Source organism: Vanessa tameamea, chromosome 23, assembly GCF_037043105.1.
Source record: "Vanessa tameamea isolate UH-Manoa-2023 chromosome 23, ilVanTame1 primary haplotype, whole genome shotgun sequence".
In the NCBI taxonomy this organism is placed as follows: Eukaryota; Metazoa; Arthropoda; class Insecta; order Lepidoptera; family Nymphalidae; genus Vanessa; species Vanessa tameamea.
Window position 1 is genome coordinate 6,957,996 of NC_087331.1, and position 19,866 is coordinate 6,977,861.

Below are 19,866 nucleotides of genomic sequence, written 5' to 3' on the forward strand. Positions count from 1 at the left end.
GTGCGCGCTTCCCCGACTTCCTGTTACATATTTCCGTCCTTTTTCACGAATCTCCTATCGAATGCAAAGAAACGAGACAAAAGATGTTACACATCAAAAACATAGAGTGTTTTCAATAACATAAATCTATTATTATTATTATTATATAAACAGTATCACACTCGCTACAAGGGATGAGAGAGCGAGAGGGAGAATATGATGCCGTTTGACGTCATTCCACATGTAAATACTATGTATAAAAAATCATGTATATATATACAGCCAATAGCTTCTTTTGTTAATTTAATAGAAAATATTAATTCATAGCCTACTCACTCACACATACGCGTATCGCTTTCATATTAAAAAGAAACCAAATAAAAAAAAATGCTAAATGCTAAAATACATAGCAAATATATCATTCAGTCACAGCTGACGTTTCGCGCAACCCGACCATACTAATTAGACCATATTTTAAGCGACCAACAACATAATTTCAAATAATTAAGAAACAACAACTCGGAGAATAGCAGAGAGAGATCAAAGGCGTACGCGCCTGTGACGCAGGTTATTTGACACTTCATTTATTAAACACTATTTCGTATCTGTGACGTAGTTTATCTTTTTTAATTGTAGTCAGCAAGTTGTAAATGCTCCATCTGATAGTAACTGGTCACGATTACCGTTACACATTGGCACTGAAAGAAATATTAACCAGCCCGAACATCGCCAATGCACCACCAATCTTGGTAAGGTCACAGTCACACTGGCTCACTTTTCAAACCGGAATAATACTAAGTATTGTTCTGTGGCGGTAGAATATTTCATGAATGGAATATTCATCCAGACGCTAAATATCTAAAACATGAATGACCGTTTTCGATTTTCGAAAAACGTTGCCATAAATATATTAACAGACAGGAATATTTGTATATTTACGTAGCGAAAACTATAAAACATTCTAAACAAAAATTTAACTGCAATTTAAATAAAACGTGTAATTTCAACTCAACATGGTCTTATTTACAAAATGGGTAACAAAAGCCGTTGGGAAGTTATTTTGTGCTCGCGCTTGGGTATAAATAATTTTAGTGCGCGGAAATCGCTTAGATCAAAGGTTGGTTGACGAACACGAAGTATGTTGGTCGTTAGATGCCGAACTAATTTGCTATTATGACTTTTTACGTTTAACGCTTATACTACAACTGTCACGGCCCAGTGGTTAACACGTTAACCTTAACAGAATATTGCGGATTCAAACCCAAATGATCAGTGATGTTTCATGTTTTTATAATTCATCTAGTGTTGAAGAAAATATCTATATTAATGTTTGTATGTTGCTCTTTTACTGTCAAACCACTGAATCGAATTTGATGAAGTTTGAAACGGAGCAAGTTTCAACTCTAAGGAAACTTGACTCTATGTTTTATGACTGAAGACCAGCCCGTAAAACACCAGCGAAGCCGCGGGAAACCAATTATAAATAAACAACATGTGTATCCACCATTCCGCATTAAGCCAGTGTAGTGTTATAAGCTCCAAACATTCTCAAAAAGAAAAAATGTCGCTTAGCATTTTACTTTGTTACTTTACATATAGTAGAAGAGCCGAGATGGCCCAGTGGTAAGAATACGTGCATTTTAACCGATGATTCGGGTTCAAATACAGGAAAGCACCACCGAATTTCCATGTGCTTAATTTGTGTTTATAATTTATCGTGCTCGGCGGTAAAGGAAAACATCGTGAAGAAACCACCATGCGTCTAATTTCAATGAAATTCTACCACACGTGTATCTGTCAAAACGTAATAGAGCAATGTAACGGAATCTTTTTTTCGAAGGGTGAGAAAGCCTTAGCCCATCGGTGGTACATTATCAGTCTATTACGGTATCTGTACTTTACTATATATAATATAATATACGACTAGTATAATCTGTAGTCTATACTAAAACATATAAGCAATTTGGCGGAACTTTCTTGCGATTTTTTTTTTTAAATTATAAGTGGACTCTGTACCCTATATGATACTGTATGATTCGTTTTGAGAAGCAATACTCCAATATTGTGATATACTTGTCTGGTATTAGACAAAGTCACATTGATGTGTAAACTATAGATTTATACTAAAATATTAAATGTAATATAATATACTAATACGATAAATACGAAAGTAACTCTGTCTGTTACCTCTTCGCAATTAAACCGCTGAAGGAGATAGTTTAAATCCTAGTGTAGGACATAGGCTTTTTTTTAGGTTACCTACAGAGAAGATAATATGGGACGCGATATGTCTGCTACAACATAATTGATATTATGTTAAAATTTATAAAGAATAATAAGTTCAGAATTAAATATAATTACTAGGTTCCGTACAAACAAATCCATACCATTTGTAATATTAGGATAACTTCACTATTAATGTTTATTTACAGAAAATTCATATACTGATTTATCTCAAAGATTTAATACTATAAAAAAAACGGCCAAGTCCGATTAGGACTCGCGCACGAAGGGTTCCGTACCATTATCTATAACAACGGCAAAAAAATTGTGTGACAGCCACGCTTAAATATTTATTTTATTCTATTTTTAGTCATAGCGGCAACATAAATACATCATCTGTAAAAAATTTAAATGTCTAACAATCACGGTTCATGAGATACAGATATGCCTGGTGACAGACGGAAGGGCAGCGGAGTCATAGTAATAGGGTCCCGTTTTACCCTTTGAGTACGGAACCCTAAAAATTTCCGACGTTAAAACAATTTGACGAATATGACGTAAACGATTCATAGAATTCTGATAATATTATTGCAAAGAACATTCGAGCGTTACACAGAAAACACGTTCAAAACATAAACAATTTCAAATATAAACCAATACTGTTCAAACAATTTGACAAGAATTTCTTCAATTATTTGGAAACGATAGTCAGAGAGCATACGTTAGTAATATCGACAGTATATTGACTAAAACGAAATTCAAGCCCAAAACTGTACAACTGTTAAAACCACCACGGTTCGATGTGGTTTTGGGTCTATACATAATATGGCAGTATTCTTAAAAAAAAGTATTCATTTATTACTAGTTGTTGCCCGCGGCATTGTTTGCGTTTGAGGGTTGGTTGTCAGGTATTAGGTATGAAAAAGTAGCCTATGTCCTTTCTTAGAGTTCAAGCTTACTTTATACGAAATTCTACCAAAATCGCTTCAGTGGTTTGACCGTGAAAGGGCAACAGACAGACGGAGTTACTTTCGCATTTATAATATTAGTATAGATCACACAAAAATAATCAGTAGCGCTCACACGGATTTGAATCCATTTCCGAGCCATTAATTCTTCCACAGAGCCATCACGGCTACAGTTACTAGGGTAACATACTCATTTTTTTTCTTCGCGTTTATTCACGAGAAATAATGTTTAAGTTTAATACTAAATAAAATATTAATTGTTTAATTGTATTCATTTCTAGAATATTGTATTAACAATAAAACTCTTTAAACGAACCTCCTTTAAAACCTTTAAGATATTTATTTTTAAACTATTTGAATTTCGAATGTTTAAAATTAAAAGTATATTTCAACTACGTGTGCGGCGTGTACGAGACGTGACCATTTCTATAAGTTGAAAGTTAACTTGGTGTTTGGACAAGATTTGTTTAAAACAATGCACACGCCTTAAGTAAACTTAGGCAGTCATGACATCCCTTTGAACCCGCTTTAAGTATGTAGCTGGTTGCTAACTCTGAACGACGACGAATGTCGTTATTAAGTTTATATTATTAGAGATAGGATTTTGTGCTATAGAAATGGGTATCAATGCTTCTATTGGTATGATCCTGGTTTGAAAGTTAAGATTCAGGTATTGATTCACTACTCTTTTGCAAGCTGGTGGATACACGTGGCCGGTTTCTTCACGGTGTTTTCATTCACAGCGAAGCTAAAGATGTTATCGAAAATTAAGCACATATAAAAACACAGAGATGTGTAACCGGGCTCAAACGGTTAAGAATCATGTGCGATAAACCACTGATCTATAACGGTTACTAAATGATAATTAAACTAAGTCATTCAATTCAAAGGTACTTGAAATAGTCTTCTTTTATATGGTATATCTTGATTTTTATTTTGGTCGTGTTTTGTTAAAGCTCAGCTAACTAACACAATTATCAGTTAAATAACATTACAAGCTCATAGAATATACTATTCAATCCTAAGGTAAGCGGTTCTTTTACAGAATAAGTAGAAGTTTTTAGGTACTTCTTAACGTAGCTACGACAGTAAAGAACGGAGTACCTACATGGACGAAGATCCCGTACGTTTAGAAGTTTTTTTTTATTACCTATGATAGAGTTATTACCAGAGAAAAACATTTGTTTTTTTTTAATTTTCTATTGAATTCTATGTATGAAACTATATGCTTGATTAAACCATAAGATAATTACAAAACAATATTCAAGCACCTATTGCTCAAAGGTAAACGTGTCTAGCGATGACAAAGTCACAGGTTCGATCCTTATCCCTTGAGCTATTATCGTAATTATTCCTCACTTAAATAAATGTCAGTAGACGTAACTGAATGATATCCTTAAATTATTAATAATCTTTATATAATATAACAATTCTCTAACTTTAAAATACAGTAGAAATAGAGAATGTTCACACACAGAGACGCACATCAAAACGACCGCGTGCATTTTATTGTTTCCATAAAAAAATCTATAAATTAAAAAACTCACACAAACAATGAGCTCATAAAATACATTTTAAAATTCAAAAACAAGCATATATAGTTTTAATTAAAAGTAAGAGCCTGTACATTTTTTTATAAAGTATGGTGGTAGACTATCAAATGAGACATCCGATGGTAACTAGTGTGTGGTCACAAACAGGTGTACACATTGGCGTTGTAAGAAATATAAACTATTCCTTACATCGCCAATGCACCTCCAATCTTGGGAATGAATTGCTATGACCCGTGTGTGTATAAACACACTCACAAATTCTTCGAACCGAAACACGACAGTACAAAGTATTGCTGTTTGGTGGTAGAATATATGGGTGTTACTACACACTTGCACAAATACCTACCATTAAATAACCGGGTATATCATTAGTATTTCCCCAAAACCTAGCTTTAAGAGTACGTTTTCGTCAGGTTTAGTTTAAGTAGATATACGTGTGGCAAAATTTCATCCGACACATGCATTTCCTTACAATGTTCCACCCAGTCGAGTTCACACAAAGTAAGTAAAATTATTCAGTGCTTTCACAAGGTATGTTTTGACGAATTATTTAATACCTCTTGGACGTAACATATAAAACCGAGATTTTGCATCATCATTTCAAGTTGAAGTATGATTTTATAATTCACCTGAATCACTATTTAATGAAGAATGAAACATTATGACAGATAATTAATAATGATTGGTATTACTCTATTCATATTTTATTAATCTAATCATTTTAATAATAAATACTGACTTTCTTTTTTTATATACACACACACTATGATTATATTGGTGTGCAGCTTACACATACACAAACACGAATACTTGTAATAAAATTTGTGTTATTATGTCTTGACGTTCATTTGTTTTATTTTTTTAAATGTAGAGTCGTTTTATCATAGAGTACACGATTTCTGTACTTATAGAGAACAAATAATCAATATAATTTTAATACATATATACATATCAAAAAGGTGCAATATTTTTATTAGAATAATTCAGTGTTATGGGATTACGCGCAGTATTGCATTTATACGACATATGTTCGTGTTCGTATAATCGTATGACTTATACAATTGTCACGGGCTGGCATCGAAGACGAATCTAACGCAATAATCTAATCCAGCTATTTTGACCACTGTGCCGGTTTGTCGATATTTTTTTTTTTACTTTGTAATGATATTTCAAAATAGTATTATAAATGTAGTTGCAAGTGTAATAAATCCTGTTTGGTTCACAAACCACATGTCAAACACTAGCACTAGCGAAATGTAAACATTATTATTTACATCGGAAACACTATTTTTAGATAACCCAAAAAGTTGCCAGCTATTTTCGTCTTGAAATCACTTGTAGTTTTACTTCAACGTTCAAGAAGCTTCATTGACTTTCCTATTCGTGGATTTTGAACGATACTTGCATGCATTCTTTATTCAACAAAAAAATATTTGTAGTATTATAAAGTTTTTTTTTTTTCAAATAAAGTAGCAAATGTAGAGACTAAGAAAATACATAGAAAGTTCAATAATATATTGCTACTAATATTTTTTAAATATATTTTTTTTACTAGATGTAATTAAAAACATCTTTATATATTTATTTACTTACCACCAGTTGCCCAGAACGGTCTCTATCAGAAGATGTAGAGAAAACAAAACTTTCCAAAAAAGCTTCATTGTGCTCAAAATGTAAAACGAAAACACAAAAATATATCCTCTCTAACGATTTTAATAACTTAACACTTCACAACACCGCAAAATTTAAAAAACAACCAAAATATTATTGACATTTCGTAAATAACTAAAACATAAACACAGAACTGAACAGCAACATAATGCGATATCACGATATATATATATATATTTTCAAACAAATAAAAATAAGTAAAAACTTTTTAAAACAAACTTTTTCAAAAGTTCCTATTGACAGAAAATAGTTACGAAGAATACAAAAGTGTATCAAATTAGCGGAATTTGTATACAATGAAAGCGTTCTTTTATGAAATTCGAAAAGATTAATAGTTGTGGCTCACGACGCGCCTGCGATCCGCGCGGTTGGAAATACAAAACCAGACTGGCTTGCTTTTAAGTCGTTTGTAAGTATTCCATAGGATTCGCTGTAAGGGGAAGGGTCGCTTTGGAGGGCGTGTAAATGCAATACTGCACTAGTTCATCCTTCAAAACCCTTACCAAGAATAAGCATCAGCTAGCCTACTCAACTTGGACGTATTAAAATTCGATTTTTGAATCATAAAAAATCTGTAAAACCAACGTAATTTAAATATATGTACCACAGATAATCAATTGTGAGCTTACGGCTTAAAAAGAGGTTATATGCAAAAATATTACATTCAAATTGATCGCTTGATCGAAATAAGATTAAGGGTGAGCGGTTGTCGAGTTTGCATAATTTTATTTATTACGGAAATCAGTAAAATCCGATACTTAAGTGGTCAAGTGATCTCATAAATAATAATTTAATCTCCGTAAACATACATTTATACAGACGTACAGTGTTGGCGCATAAATCTTATTAACAATGGAATAGAGGCTAAAATTAAATGAAAGAAATGTACTTTATTTTGCCCGTGGTACTTATTGTGGAGGTAACTGCAGATTTGCATTAAGTTTAAGATAAGACTATGACATATTTACTCGTTTAACCAGATCTATATTCACAACATTTTGACATTAGTCTTTTCCAATAAAAGGCGATACAATATTAAAATAAAAAAATGAATTTAAAAAAAAAAGATAAAAAAACAAAAACAATATCGAAATATAATTTGATACTACTTTAAACATGATAATGTTTTCTTCTTAAGAACATGTATTTGTAGCATAAAAAAGAACAGTGTTACTAATTAGGATAAGTTTCTTTAAAATAATTTAGAGATATCTTCTAAGTGTAAACAATATAAAAAGATTTACGATTATATATGTATATTTAGGTATAGCAAAAATGAATTCTTATATACGTTACAATCATAGAAATTTAAGCATATAATAAATACAGACACTGAGTAAAAATCAAACTCTAAATATACTTTATTGAGGTAGACTCTTGCGAGCTGTGCTCAATCGTCGTTTAACAAGATTAAATACAATTTAAAGTTACCACCAGTTTGGAATGATTCTATCGAGAATGACAAGAAACTCAGTTGTATTCCAACAGACATACATACCTATATAGATAATTCTATATATATATAAATAATTAAATATAATAAAGTTATTATTTATCCTATAGAAATCAAAGTATGCTACTCTATGGTTTTTTTATAATCTATATATGTAATACCTTATCAAGTAATACATATATCTTATTAATCAAAAAAAATATTTAACATTTGATTTAAATCTAATAATATACTATATAAAATTTATAATTTATTTTATCGAGTCAAAACCAAATGGACCATCCGAAGAAGTGATCTTCCATAGATTCTGTCACGGTAAGCAGCTACTTACGTTGTAAGATCATATTAAAAAAAAGTAACAATGCCCCATTAAAAAATATCGAATCCAATTGAGCTTCAAGTTTGTGTTAGGAGTAAGGGCAATAGATCAAAGAGTCAGAATCGAACCTGCGACTTTCTACATCACTGGACTCTTAAACTACAAGTCGCTATAGGAACAAAAATGTTATCATACCTTGTACCTGTTATCACAGTAACTTATAGTCTGAGCTACAAACAATTTAAAAACAATTTAAAATTGTAAGTAAGAATATTAGTTGATACTATAAAAATTTTCTTCGTAAAAATATATTTATGTGCGAACTTTCATAATCAATGCAATCCGTCAACCAACATCCTTTATACACATACCTCCAACAAAATATAAATTTAAGCGATGCAACAGCATTTCTATAATGAATAAAGACAGGTAACGGCGCAAAAAGATGCAATTTTTACACATCACGCTTTAATTTCATTACAAACGAACGTAACGAATTTTTAAAGTATACTATCCTGTACCCTCAAAATTAACACGACACACAATAACATACCATATGTTATTAAAATAAGGACTAAATCAGCAGAATTAATAAACTTAGCGGCTGTATGGTCAGCGAAATAAGTTTACATGTAAAAATTTATGGAAAATTGATCCTAATCGATAAGGTAATAAGGGCTAAACTTTTAAATGGCTGTGCATTCACAGGCGAGGGTAAAAACATAGGCAACAATAGGGCTTACCTGGCATTCTGTCGTGTTTACGATCGCAGTAAAACTGTAATTGCAACAGATCAAACGGACCGACCGATTATTAAGGTGGTTATGCACTGAGAGATATCGTTATCGGGTTTGTATTTAATTTAAATAAAATTTTACGACCAGTCTGCTCAAGGAATGTCTGTTGGGATTGTAAGCTTTGAAAGCTTTCTTGGTCTAGTCGCTTGCTTATGTAGCTGTAGCTGTAGTTGTAGCAAACACATGCGAAGATCATAATATCCTGCGCAGTTGTTAACACTCCGTTTCAAATAGCCGCCGATCGTCTTCATCACACTAACATGTCGGTAGCTACATTACTATTTTATATTTTTTAATTATTATAAACATTTATTTATTATTATTATATTAATGCTAAGCAAATTAGGAATACGTAATTTGATATACTCGTATCTCCATAGAAATTGAAGCTTCGTACATATTTTTAATATACATCAATAATAACTAACAATTTAAAAAAAAAAACAAAACAACTTAAATAAATATTGCTGTAGTAAGTTTCTGAATTACATTCAGTCGTTACCCGAGTCGAGCCAGGATGACTCTCAATCGAAGTTCGAATCCGGGCAAGCACAACTACTAAGTTTTTACATGCTAACATTGTACTCATAATTTATCCCTTACGCGGTGATGAAGGAAATCATCGTTGGGAAACCTATATTACGACATTTTTTTATGTGATAGGTAGGACGGCCAAATAGTCTACCTGATGGTAAGTGGGCCACGCCACCATATTAACTTTAGCACTATCACAAATATTAACCATTCCTTACATCGCCAATGCGCCACCAACCTTGGGTATTAAGATGTTATGTCCCTTGTCCATGAGTTACAGCGGCTCACTCACCCTTCAAACCGAAACACAATAATGCTAAATATTGCTTATTGGCGTGTAGTTAAACTTTACATGTGGTGAAATAATCTCTAAATCTTCTTCTCAAAATTAACTCTACGATTACATAACTCATTTTTTAAATTTTATGTTAATTATAACCCTTTTAAAAAGAACTTTTGTAAGCAAATTTCCAAACAAGTACTATACTAACTCTACAGTTAGTTTACATATTTTTTATTAAATTGGATTCTTTTCAAAAGCTCATACACATGTATACTATTTTAAGCGACGTTATATTTTTAATACGAAAAATTGATTTATAAATCTATCGTTTCGTTAAATGTAGATAAAACAAAAAAATATATATATGTATACCTAAATTATTACAAGGCCAGGTATGCACACAGCCTTATCACTTAACTGTACTAGCCTAATGCACTTTTTGCACATCTCTCGAAATCATCAAACTAATATGAACTTTTATGCTTAAAGCTAAGGTTGATTTTAGATTGATAAAATTATTTATAACAATCAAATTCTGAGCTAACACTTTTTATTTCACCGTTGATTTCATTTAATCCATCAAAAGTATAATATTACGATTTAATATGTTATTACACTTAACATCAACCTAACTCAGTTTTTAGTAAGAGATTTTATTTGTAAAATAGATCCCATCAAAAACATAAATGTAAAAATGAGAGCCAAGTCCAATATTATCATATATACCTTGGTTGTTTACTTCAACGACGAAAGAAGTGAGATCTAAATGGGTGCCAAGTTCAATGGTCCGTCCTGAAATTTATTTATAACTACATAAAATATAATTTCTTCTTATAACTTAGGATAATATATTATAGCCTAAGGTCTGTCTACCTACATGCCAAATTTGAACTTTCTAGGTCACCTGGAAGTAGGTAATAGTTTTGATCTATAGGTCAGACAGTGATAAAAATGACGATTTTTAAACGTTAATATCTAAATAACGGTTTGAGATGCGTTTATGAAATTTGGAACACAAACGTATCTCGCGAGTCTCAATATTTGATACGTTTCTGTCAAATAGTTTTTGAGTTATGAGGAGGTCAAAAGTTGCTCCAAATGGTTCGTGTAATATTACACACGGTGCTGCTCGCCAGTTCTGTTACTTGAACTTGGCTGACACGCTACCGTGTGTCTAGATAGGATTTTGATTTCATTGGATAACACTTAGTACTCGGTAGTAGTAACTTTAAGACCTAAACTTAAGAGGTACAAGGTCGTAATAAACTTTAGTAGAGATTTAGTTCTCAATTACTAAAAAATTACTCGCATTGCGTAGCAACGCATCGTTTTAAAGAAAATTATAAAAATATTATTTAAAACCTATAATGAAAAAGACATGTCATAAATAACTTGATATATCTATTAGAGCAGGACAGCATAGTTTTTTTGTTAAAATATAACAAGGATGCAAGATATAAAATTATGAGACGTATCTCAAAACTCTTTTTCTAAGATTGCTAGATAATAAATGGATAACTCACTTCGTATTGGTCTTAACGTTACGGTGATACGCTAATTTGACCCGTGTATCCTTCAAATTGTATAGTTATTACAAGTAATTTCGCAAATCACTCAACATTACATGAGTTTAGAGATTGTTCTTACAGAATAACTCTAGTGTGTGATGTCAATAAAGCGGCTTTAGCGAAACACTTCAAATGCTTTTCCAACTTAGTTTTAAGTTTTAAAGCACTTTACGGTATAATTACACAGTCATTGGTGCTTAGTTAGTATAATGAAGAAAACGGTATTAATATTTCTCGGTGAAATAGCCAGCGATCGGGTTGTACCCATGAGTACGACTCTACCAAGGCCCGCCGCTCTTGTCATAACGCCCGCACTTATCAATATTTCTTTCTACGCGTTAGGTTATGTGTACAAACGTATTGAATTAGAAGTAGAAGCTATTGGCATAATAAAAGCTATTGGAAGAATAAGTAAAGTTAAATAAACCTTAGATTTACATAGTCTAAACGTTTTGCTAATAACTCTAATATGCACTACAAACAGTTCTTGATGAATATATCTTTATTTATAAATACAAAACTATTCCACTCTACCTCTTCTAACCGATTAAATTTCACTTTCAAAGTTCCGATGACGACTTCGGCGGCAAACAAAGAGCCATTTTTTCACGAATCCATAATTAATATCGTAGATTATTCAAGATCTAACCAACGATCATGTAAATTGAATATCAAAGTTTTTTATTCTACCTCTAATTGGAATGTAGTTGTAACGAATTTTCCCGCTCTCCCTTAAAAATATCAGTGGCAGATGTAACCCTTAAAACGCCAATGCGCTGGCAACCGTGAGACCTACGACAAGACAGACAGAATTACGATACGATGACATGATACTTCAGTTTAGTACAGCACTTTCGGTCAGCCTCTTGTTCATAAGTTCAAAGTAAAATGCTATCGCCGCTTTAAGTCGTTATCATAAGTGGACATTACTTACTGAGTAATTAGAGCACATAAAACGAACTGCGCTTCAGCAAACAGTACGTAGTCGTTTTCATTTTATAGTAAAATACAAACGAACTAAAAATATTACGTAAATATCTATTTTTTTTAATATTGTTATATTTGAAGTTAGTTCTATAATAAATAAATAAACGGAAATATAAGAGCGTGATTTAAAACTTTATTGTTTTCAAAAGTTCTAAAGTCCATTTTAATTTCATGAACTTTTAAAGAAAAACTGATCACAAATAACAAATAAACTGTCGTATTTTTGCTAAATATCTGGTTTTATCTCAATTCATTCTAAAATATCTATCGTCATTTTTAAGGGTTCCCCACTCCGCTACCGGTCTCCACCTCCTTGAGGGTGCATGGTGTATATACTTCTTTCCTATACAGTATTATAATTATAATATATATGTATATATATATCACTAATGAAACAGTATATTAGTTGTAACTTGCCCTATTAAAAAATTTAAAGCTCATGTCAAAAAAAAACACATTGATAAATTAGGCATATTATCAAATACAAGATTATATTAAAGATAAAATAACGTGGAAATAGCGTAGAATTTGTTGATTTCTAGACTTGATACATAAAAAACATATTATGCTATACTGATATTATCTGTAATTAAAACGGTGGGAGAGAGTAGCTACATAGTTTCTTGCCGGTTCCTCTTGGTAGAATCTACTTTTCGAAGTAATAGTAGTTTTACATTTTATGTAATAGGTAGGCGGACAGGTTTATGGGCCACCTAATGTTGAGTGGTCACTACCGCCCATAAACATTGACGCTGTTAGAAATATTAACCATCCCTTGCTTCGCCAATGCGTCACCAATCTTGGGTACTAAGATGTTATGTCCCTTGTGCCTGTAGTTACACTGGCTCAATGACCCTTCAACCCAGAACACAAGAATACCAAGTATTGCTGCATGGCGGCTGATTATCTGATGAGTGGGTGGTACCTATCCAGACGGGCTCACACAAAGCCCTACCACCAAGTAAATTTTATATTTCATATTATAACTCCTTATAATAACCATCAATTTCGAAATTAGAAATCAAGCGAGCTACATATGTCGATCAAATTTATTTAATATAAATAAGAGAAATAACCGAAAATCCTTCACTATTTGCTACTCAATCAAGCAATTATCAATCTAATTCTAAAATTAGACGTGTTGAGATTCACACAAATAGTTTCAATTGTAGCCATTGTCTTCAATTCAAGATGTGCAAATGACATTAAATTGTTTTGAACATTATTTCATTAGGTTTCAGAATACATGTAGTCTTCAGGAATTAATTATTGCGTCATATTTTGCGATTTGTGTATGCCCGTGAAATGCATGAGTGAATGAGGCAGTTCATCAGAACTCTTTAAATTTTTGAAAAAGTATTTTTATAGTTCGATTTATAAAATGTTCAAATCATTTTTATATTGCGAATTCATTAAAACACTTTGGAGTATAAAAAAAATGTTTAAATAAAAAAAAAATGGAGTTAATTTATAATTTAAAAAAAAAACTTGTTTCAATATTTCTGGGCAAGGGTCTTGAGTTCTGTTAGGGTTCGAGCTCCAAATCTGAGCTTCATTACATGGTGGTTGTAAAAGTTAAAAAAAAGACAATATTTTTCTAACCGCTGTGGACCAGATGAATTTTAAACACAAATAAAGCATATCACAATTCAGCACTATTAATATTATAACGAAAAATGTTCAATATTTCACATTTATTAAAAATAATTTCGTCGTAACGTGTAGTAAAATAATAACGTTATTTTACTTAACGTTATTTCGTTATAATCTTCGAGTTATAGAAACTTGTCAACATTATAAAATATATAACTAATATTAAAAATGTATATTGCAATTGACCTTACAAAATGAGAAACATAAAAAATAGGTAATACAACCTCCTTACCATAAGCAAGCAGCTTATTACAAATATAACAACGTAAATATATAAGGGAATTGCGCCTTTATTGCTATAGATATAAGAGTGTTGTTATCTGTATAAGTCAGTTTGTAATCCTTGTCTAGCAATTACGTTTCATATCCGAAGAGTAGACAAAACGACAGCCAAACAATAACATAAAAGAATCGATACTGCAAGATACAAATGAATAATCTATAAATGCCTTAAAGACATTGATAATAGAGTCTATGAATGGAATAGAAGTGGCAAATATTTATTTATGTTGAAAATCATGCAATTATTTTATTTGAACGGTTAACGATCGATTTCGTTGGTGCTCATCTATGGTATATTTTAAACTATTAATATAATACCCCGTTCTTTATATTAATTAATAAATGCTAAAAAATTACGAGTACTTTGATGTTTACGTACATACATATATATATTTCGTAGTTGTGTTGCAAAAACCGTGTCAAAAAGTGGTATATATTTCTTACGTGAGTGAATCAATTAAAAAAAAAGGTTGTACCGACTTATACCCTAATCTATCGTAACGTCAACGACCCAAGGAACGATACGATACGAGGAATTTTTGACAGTGACTGTTCTATAAGAATTGAAAAAAATACTGTCACCTTGATACCTTCGCAGTATATTTTTATTAAAGATATCATATACTTATTATTAATAGTAGTATAATAATTATTAACATTAAGTCCTTAAATATAAACAAGTATAATACAAATTAGTAGTATGTATAAATCTTGACCGCATGGAATGGTAGCAAGAATGCTAGCAGCAGTTTCCCGTTGAATCGTAATTCCGATCCTCTGGCAAACAACGAATCAGCCCTCCTTTCACCATTGGAGGCAATTAGTCATATACTATACACGTTATTAACCATTAAATTTAAACTGGAGAAGTAAAGTTATGTTAATAATTACTCTAAATAGTAAGTTTATGCGATAAAGGCTTGCTCACATGTGATTATGATTTCTTGTTTTTTACAATTCATAATGGCTTCTTAGCTCTAATAACATATTAATTTATTTAAATCGTTTTAGTAATCCCAATACTGTTACCAGTTTTAATCAATAAATTTTGCAATTAAAAAATAAATTCTTCCATATTTTATGAATATAAAATGTTGATTGCATTATTTTCATTACATTTGCATAAATCTCATGTTAATCAGTATAATTATATATGTTCGAACTTTATTAATGAAACAATTTATATTGATAATATTAAAGGGAGGAAAACAAGGTTATAATTTTAGTATGATTATATATTACATAAAATGCACTATTTATATGCTGGTCGTAAGGCTTTGTGCTAGGCCGTATAGGTAGATACCACCTTCTCATCTGATATTCTGCCGCTGTAGCAATGCTTATTATTGTTGTGCTCAGGTTTAAAAGGTGAGTGAGCCAGGTATATTGGAAATAAAATCCCATGGTTGATGGCGTATTGGCAATGGTTAATATTTCTTACGGCAAATGTCCTACTTTTCCAAAAAAAAAATCTAATTGCAGGCACAAGTGACCTAAGATCAAAGATCCCCAGATCGCAATAACGATTTCCAAAATGGGTTATATTTCTTACCCATTTAACTCGTCAGACTTTGAAGAAATTAAAAAAAAACTGTGTAACATTTTGTCCGCTACCCTCCCCTATCGTGACGTCAACGAAGATAACGAAGTTTAGTCATTATTATCGATACATAGATGAAAACTCATACTAATACTTCCACTACGGTTTATTCTAGAAAATAAAACGATTCAATGTTGAGTTAGTAAGTAAGTAAAATAAAGTATTATCAAACAACTAACGTCGTTTACAAACGTTGCTAGTTCACTAATAGTGAATATGATTCGACCACCAGCAGCGCCATAATTAAATTATTCCAGTACTTATGAGTACATTAAAGTAGTAGTTTTTACTCTTATATAAAATATACGTAAAGAATATTAAAGGAGGCTTTCCGTCGCAGCCGCACCGCCGCCGAACCGCAAGGTATAAATCGTATAAATCGTATAACTAAAATCGTGTACGGTACGCATTACTACTAGCGCAGTAAAAACTTGTGTCTAAATTTACTTATTAATTCATTTCTTGAATAAACTCTTTATTTATTAATAATATTCTCCTTTAGTAACAGTAGCAGGTTTATTTACAAAGACACGGCTTTTGAGATGGTCCCATAAAAAATAGGAGTTACAAAAGAAAAATCTCCTTTGCGTGAGATTAAATTATAAGAAAACATATTTAACCACAGGCACCACCACAGGCAGGATTTCGGCAGGTGAATGGCAGGTATTCCATTTAATACATCCAAGTCATATTATTTAAAAAATCAATTTGCAACTTTGATTCAAAGAATACTCAGCATTTTCGCCTATTCTGCAGGATTGACTAGACCAAAATCACCAAGTGTATTTTCAAAAACAATTATGTCTTTGTAAGACATTACAAACGAAACCCTACAACATCCTAACCTACACCGTTGGTTGCTTGGAAGAGATCGCTAAGTAGCAATAAGGTCGCCAAAATTGTACGCGTCTTTTATTAAGGCTGGATCTATGTTGTATTTATTTTCTCTGAGTGGTGTACAATAAAGTATGTGTTCAGTATTGCGGTCCGAAGCGCAATGTATAATGTACACGCAACCTTATAAGATATTTATAACTAATAAAAACGATAACAATCTGAAATTTACGGTGAGTCGTAAATATAAGCAGAAGTACATATTTATTTAATAAACTTTAAATTTAGCATATATTTTATTGTCAATTAGGCAAAATGTTTTCTAAATAACATTAAAATATTAAGTAAATATCTTATTATGCTAAAAATTGTGTAAAATTAAATGTCTGTCTATTACATTTGTAACTCTTTATCTGAGCTAATACGATCTTGTTATTAGAGTAGGTATAATAAGTCGGCATATTCCATACTCAGCTCATTGCGACGATATTATCTGATGATATTTTTATTTTATTCATAGAACACATATCTTTATTCCTTTGTTTACTCGAGCAGTGAAGTTAACATTGGTACTTTGTTTGTTTTTTTTTTTTCATTACTTAGACAAAGAACAAAATGCTTTCAGTTTAATGTTAAATTATTTATAAACTTTGCATAAAAATGTCCTGTTACAACTGATCGAAAATAAAATAATAGATTTGTAAAAAAAAATATTTAAAATAATACTTAAAAAATAAATCTAATATTCTAGACAAGGAAAACCGTCGACAGACGTCGTCTGCCGAATGTTAACTAAAATCTTCTTCAAAACGCGCTGCTTTTTCTTGTATATATTTTATGCATATTGGCCTAGTATTTTTTAGTTAGGCAACACAATAAAACGTCTGCTCATTTTTTAATATAGAAGAAGTTATTAAAATAATTGATAACATTAATCCTATTGTGTATTTACAAGCACCTAAACGAACAAACAGGTTTGCTTTACTTTAATTGATTGCTTCCTATTATGTATACAAGCGTTTTACATTTAAAAATCTTAATATATAATGACTCAAGATAATCATATCAATTATTTTGTGCAAAAACAATTCGAAATATCGAATAATTGCACATTACTATTACAATAATAAAATCTCATTGATTACAACGATCAATAATAAAAATACATCTTATAAATGAAGAAAAAAAAAAAACAATAGTATAATAAATAAGTAAAACGTGGTCAATAAATATCGATACAATATTTAGTATAGAAATTACTTTCGCAAGCAATATTGGCCCATTACAGGAACATAAATTTATTCGTGCGTTATTTATTGTTGCATTGTACTCTTATATATTATGATAAACGTTTATACGATGAAAGATTAAACATTTTGATATATAACATACGATTCATTCAGCTCGATTTAAAACTGTAGGCTGTATTCATCATTTTAAACTGATAATGTACTAACTGCCCTTTTAATTTCGTACAAAAATTCATTCAAGCTTGTGGTAATGCTAAAGACTTCCTATTGGAGTTGTTTTGTAGTTAATATAAATCTATCTAAAAAATTTCAGCTTTCAAGGTCGATAGTTCGTTCTGAGCGTTTGATAAACAGGATTTTATAAGTTCTTTATATAAAATAGTGACACCGTCCATGACTCCTTAGAATCAACAGATCCAGTGGCAATAGATTCAATGGTAAAATATCACGGATACTTTTATTTCACGTATATTTAAATGGTTATGAAGAAAAATAATTTACAAATACGCCATATTATACTTAACAAGACACATTACCATAAAATATTTTTTAAAAAAAATTAAGGCCGACTTCAATTTGCTTGTGTACATTTAAATTTTTTGTTTAAATTCAAAAACTAATATTTGTATTTATGAAAAAAAATATAAGGGGACATGTATACATTGCTATTAAAAATTTTATGATTATTTTTTTTCGTTCATAATTAATTTTTTATTTATAATATTAAATATATTATTCTAAAAGCAATATACTTTAAAACTGTCGCTTAGCGAAACAAATGATGAAATCCTTAGTTTTTCACCATTATATTAGAGGTGGAGCTTTTAGTTTGAATTTAAATTGGATCATAAAATTTACAGTATTGCCAGTCTAATAAATTAAAAAAATATTAAATTATGTTACGCTAAGCAAGGTTATCGAGTAACCATACACTCAGTAAGTGACATCTCCTCAATTATTTCAACCTTTCACCCCTCAGTAAAAAATAATTAACTCACAGCGACTGACAAATAAAAATAATAAAATTTAATTTGAACAACTTTCTCGACATAAATATAATTATTTAAAACCTAATTTATAATAACTAAATAAGGTAAAAGATTCAAGTCACCTTAAATACAAAACGAATTATCGATAAATGTCAAAGACGTCAAACATTTGAAAAAGGAACGCGGTCAGCGGATACGGCGCCATTTAGCGTTTTATACTTTTTAAATTGATCACACGGTGGCCTGGCGCGAACGTCATCGCCCGTTGAGCTTGGCCGAATAAAAACATTGCGTTCAGGTAAACTTGCACCGTTTACATGTACTGATTTGTAGTAGTGCGCCAAGCAAACATCGAATATCGATATCGATAATTTTTATTCATAAAACAAATGATACGGTCTAATTTTAGTGTCGTTAAATCTACGTTTCAATTCAATAGTAATAATAATATTAACGATTTCTCGATAATGCATTCGTACTACGAAATTTTATAGCCTTGGGACGGATACAATAAGCTTATTGTGCAATAAATTATGTATATTCACTGCGTATTTTTTATCGTCAGCTTATTTTATCATCATCGGAGATTAATTTGGTGCTTTCGAAGATACACACGAGCTTTCTATAAAAGATATACATGTCAATAAAAAAAACCACAACAGCGCAAATTTTGTTTACCGTTTATAGAAAGTTGCAGAACATAATTTTGTTTAAAAAAAAATGTATCTATAAAAACTAAATTATATAAAGTAAAATGTAACAGCTTGTTATCGTCCCACTGGGCAAAAGTCTCCTCCCCCTTTTGAGAAGTGTTGGTGGATTTTTGACACGTGACAGATTCTCATCCACAACGTGCAGGTTTCCTCACGACGTTTCCACTAAACATGTGAAATCATGGAATTCTGTTCAACCGTTTTACAGCC

General features: G+C 31.1%; 1 protein-coding gene across 1 annotated transcript in view; it reads right to left on the minus strand.

Moving 5' to 3' along the window:
• The window catches only part of LOC113401873 (protein Wnt-4-like), a 91,475-nt gene extending 84,698 nt beyond the window's left edge, over nt 1–6,777 (minus strand). Inside the window, exon 1 of the mRNA XM_026641948.2 lies at nt 6,317–6,777. Coding sequence (XP_026497733.2) covers nt 6,317–6,384 — 68 coding nt within the window. The 5' untranslated portion in view covers nt 6,385–6,777. The remainder of the gene's footprint in view (nt 1–6,316) is intronic.
• Between the last annotated feature and the right edge of the window lie 13,089 nt (nt 6,778–19,866).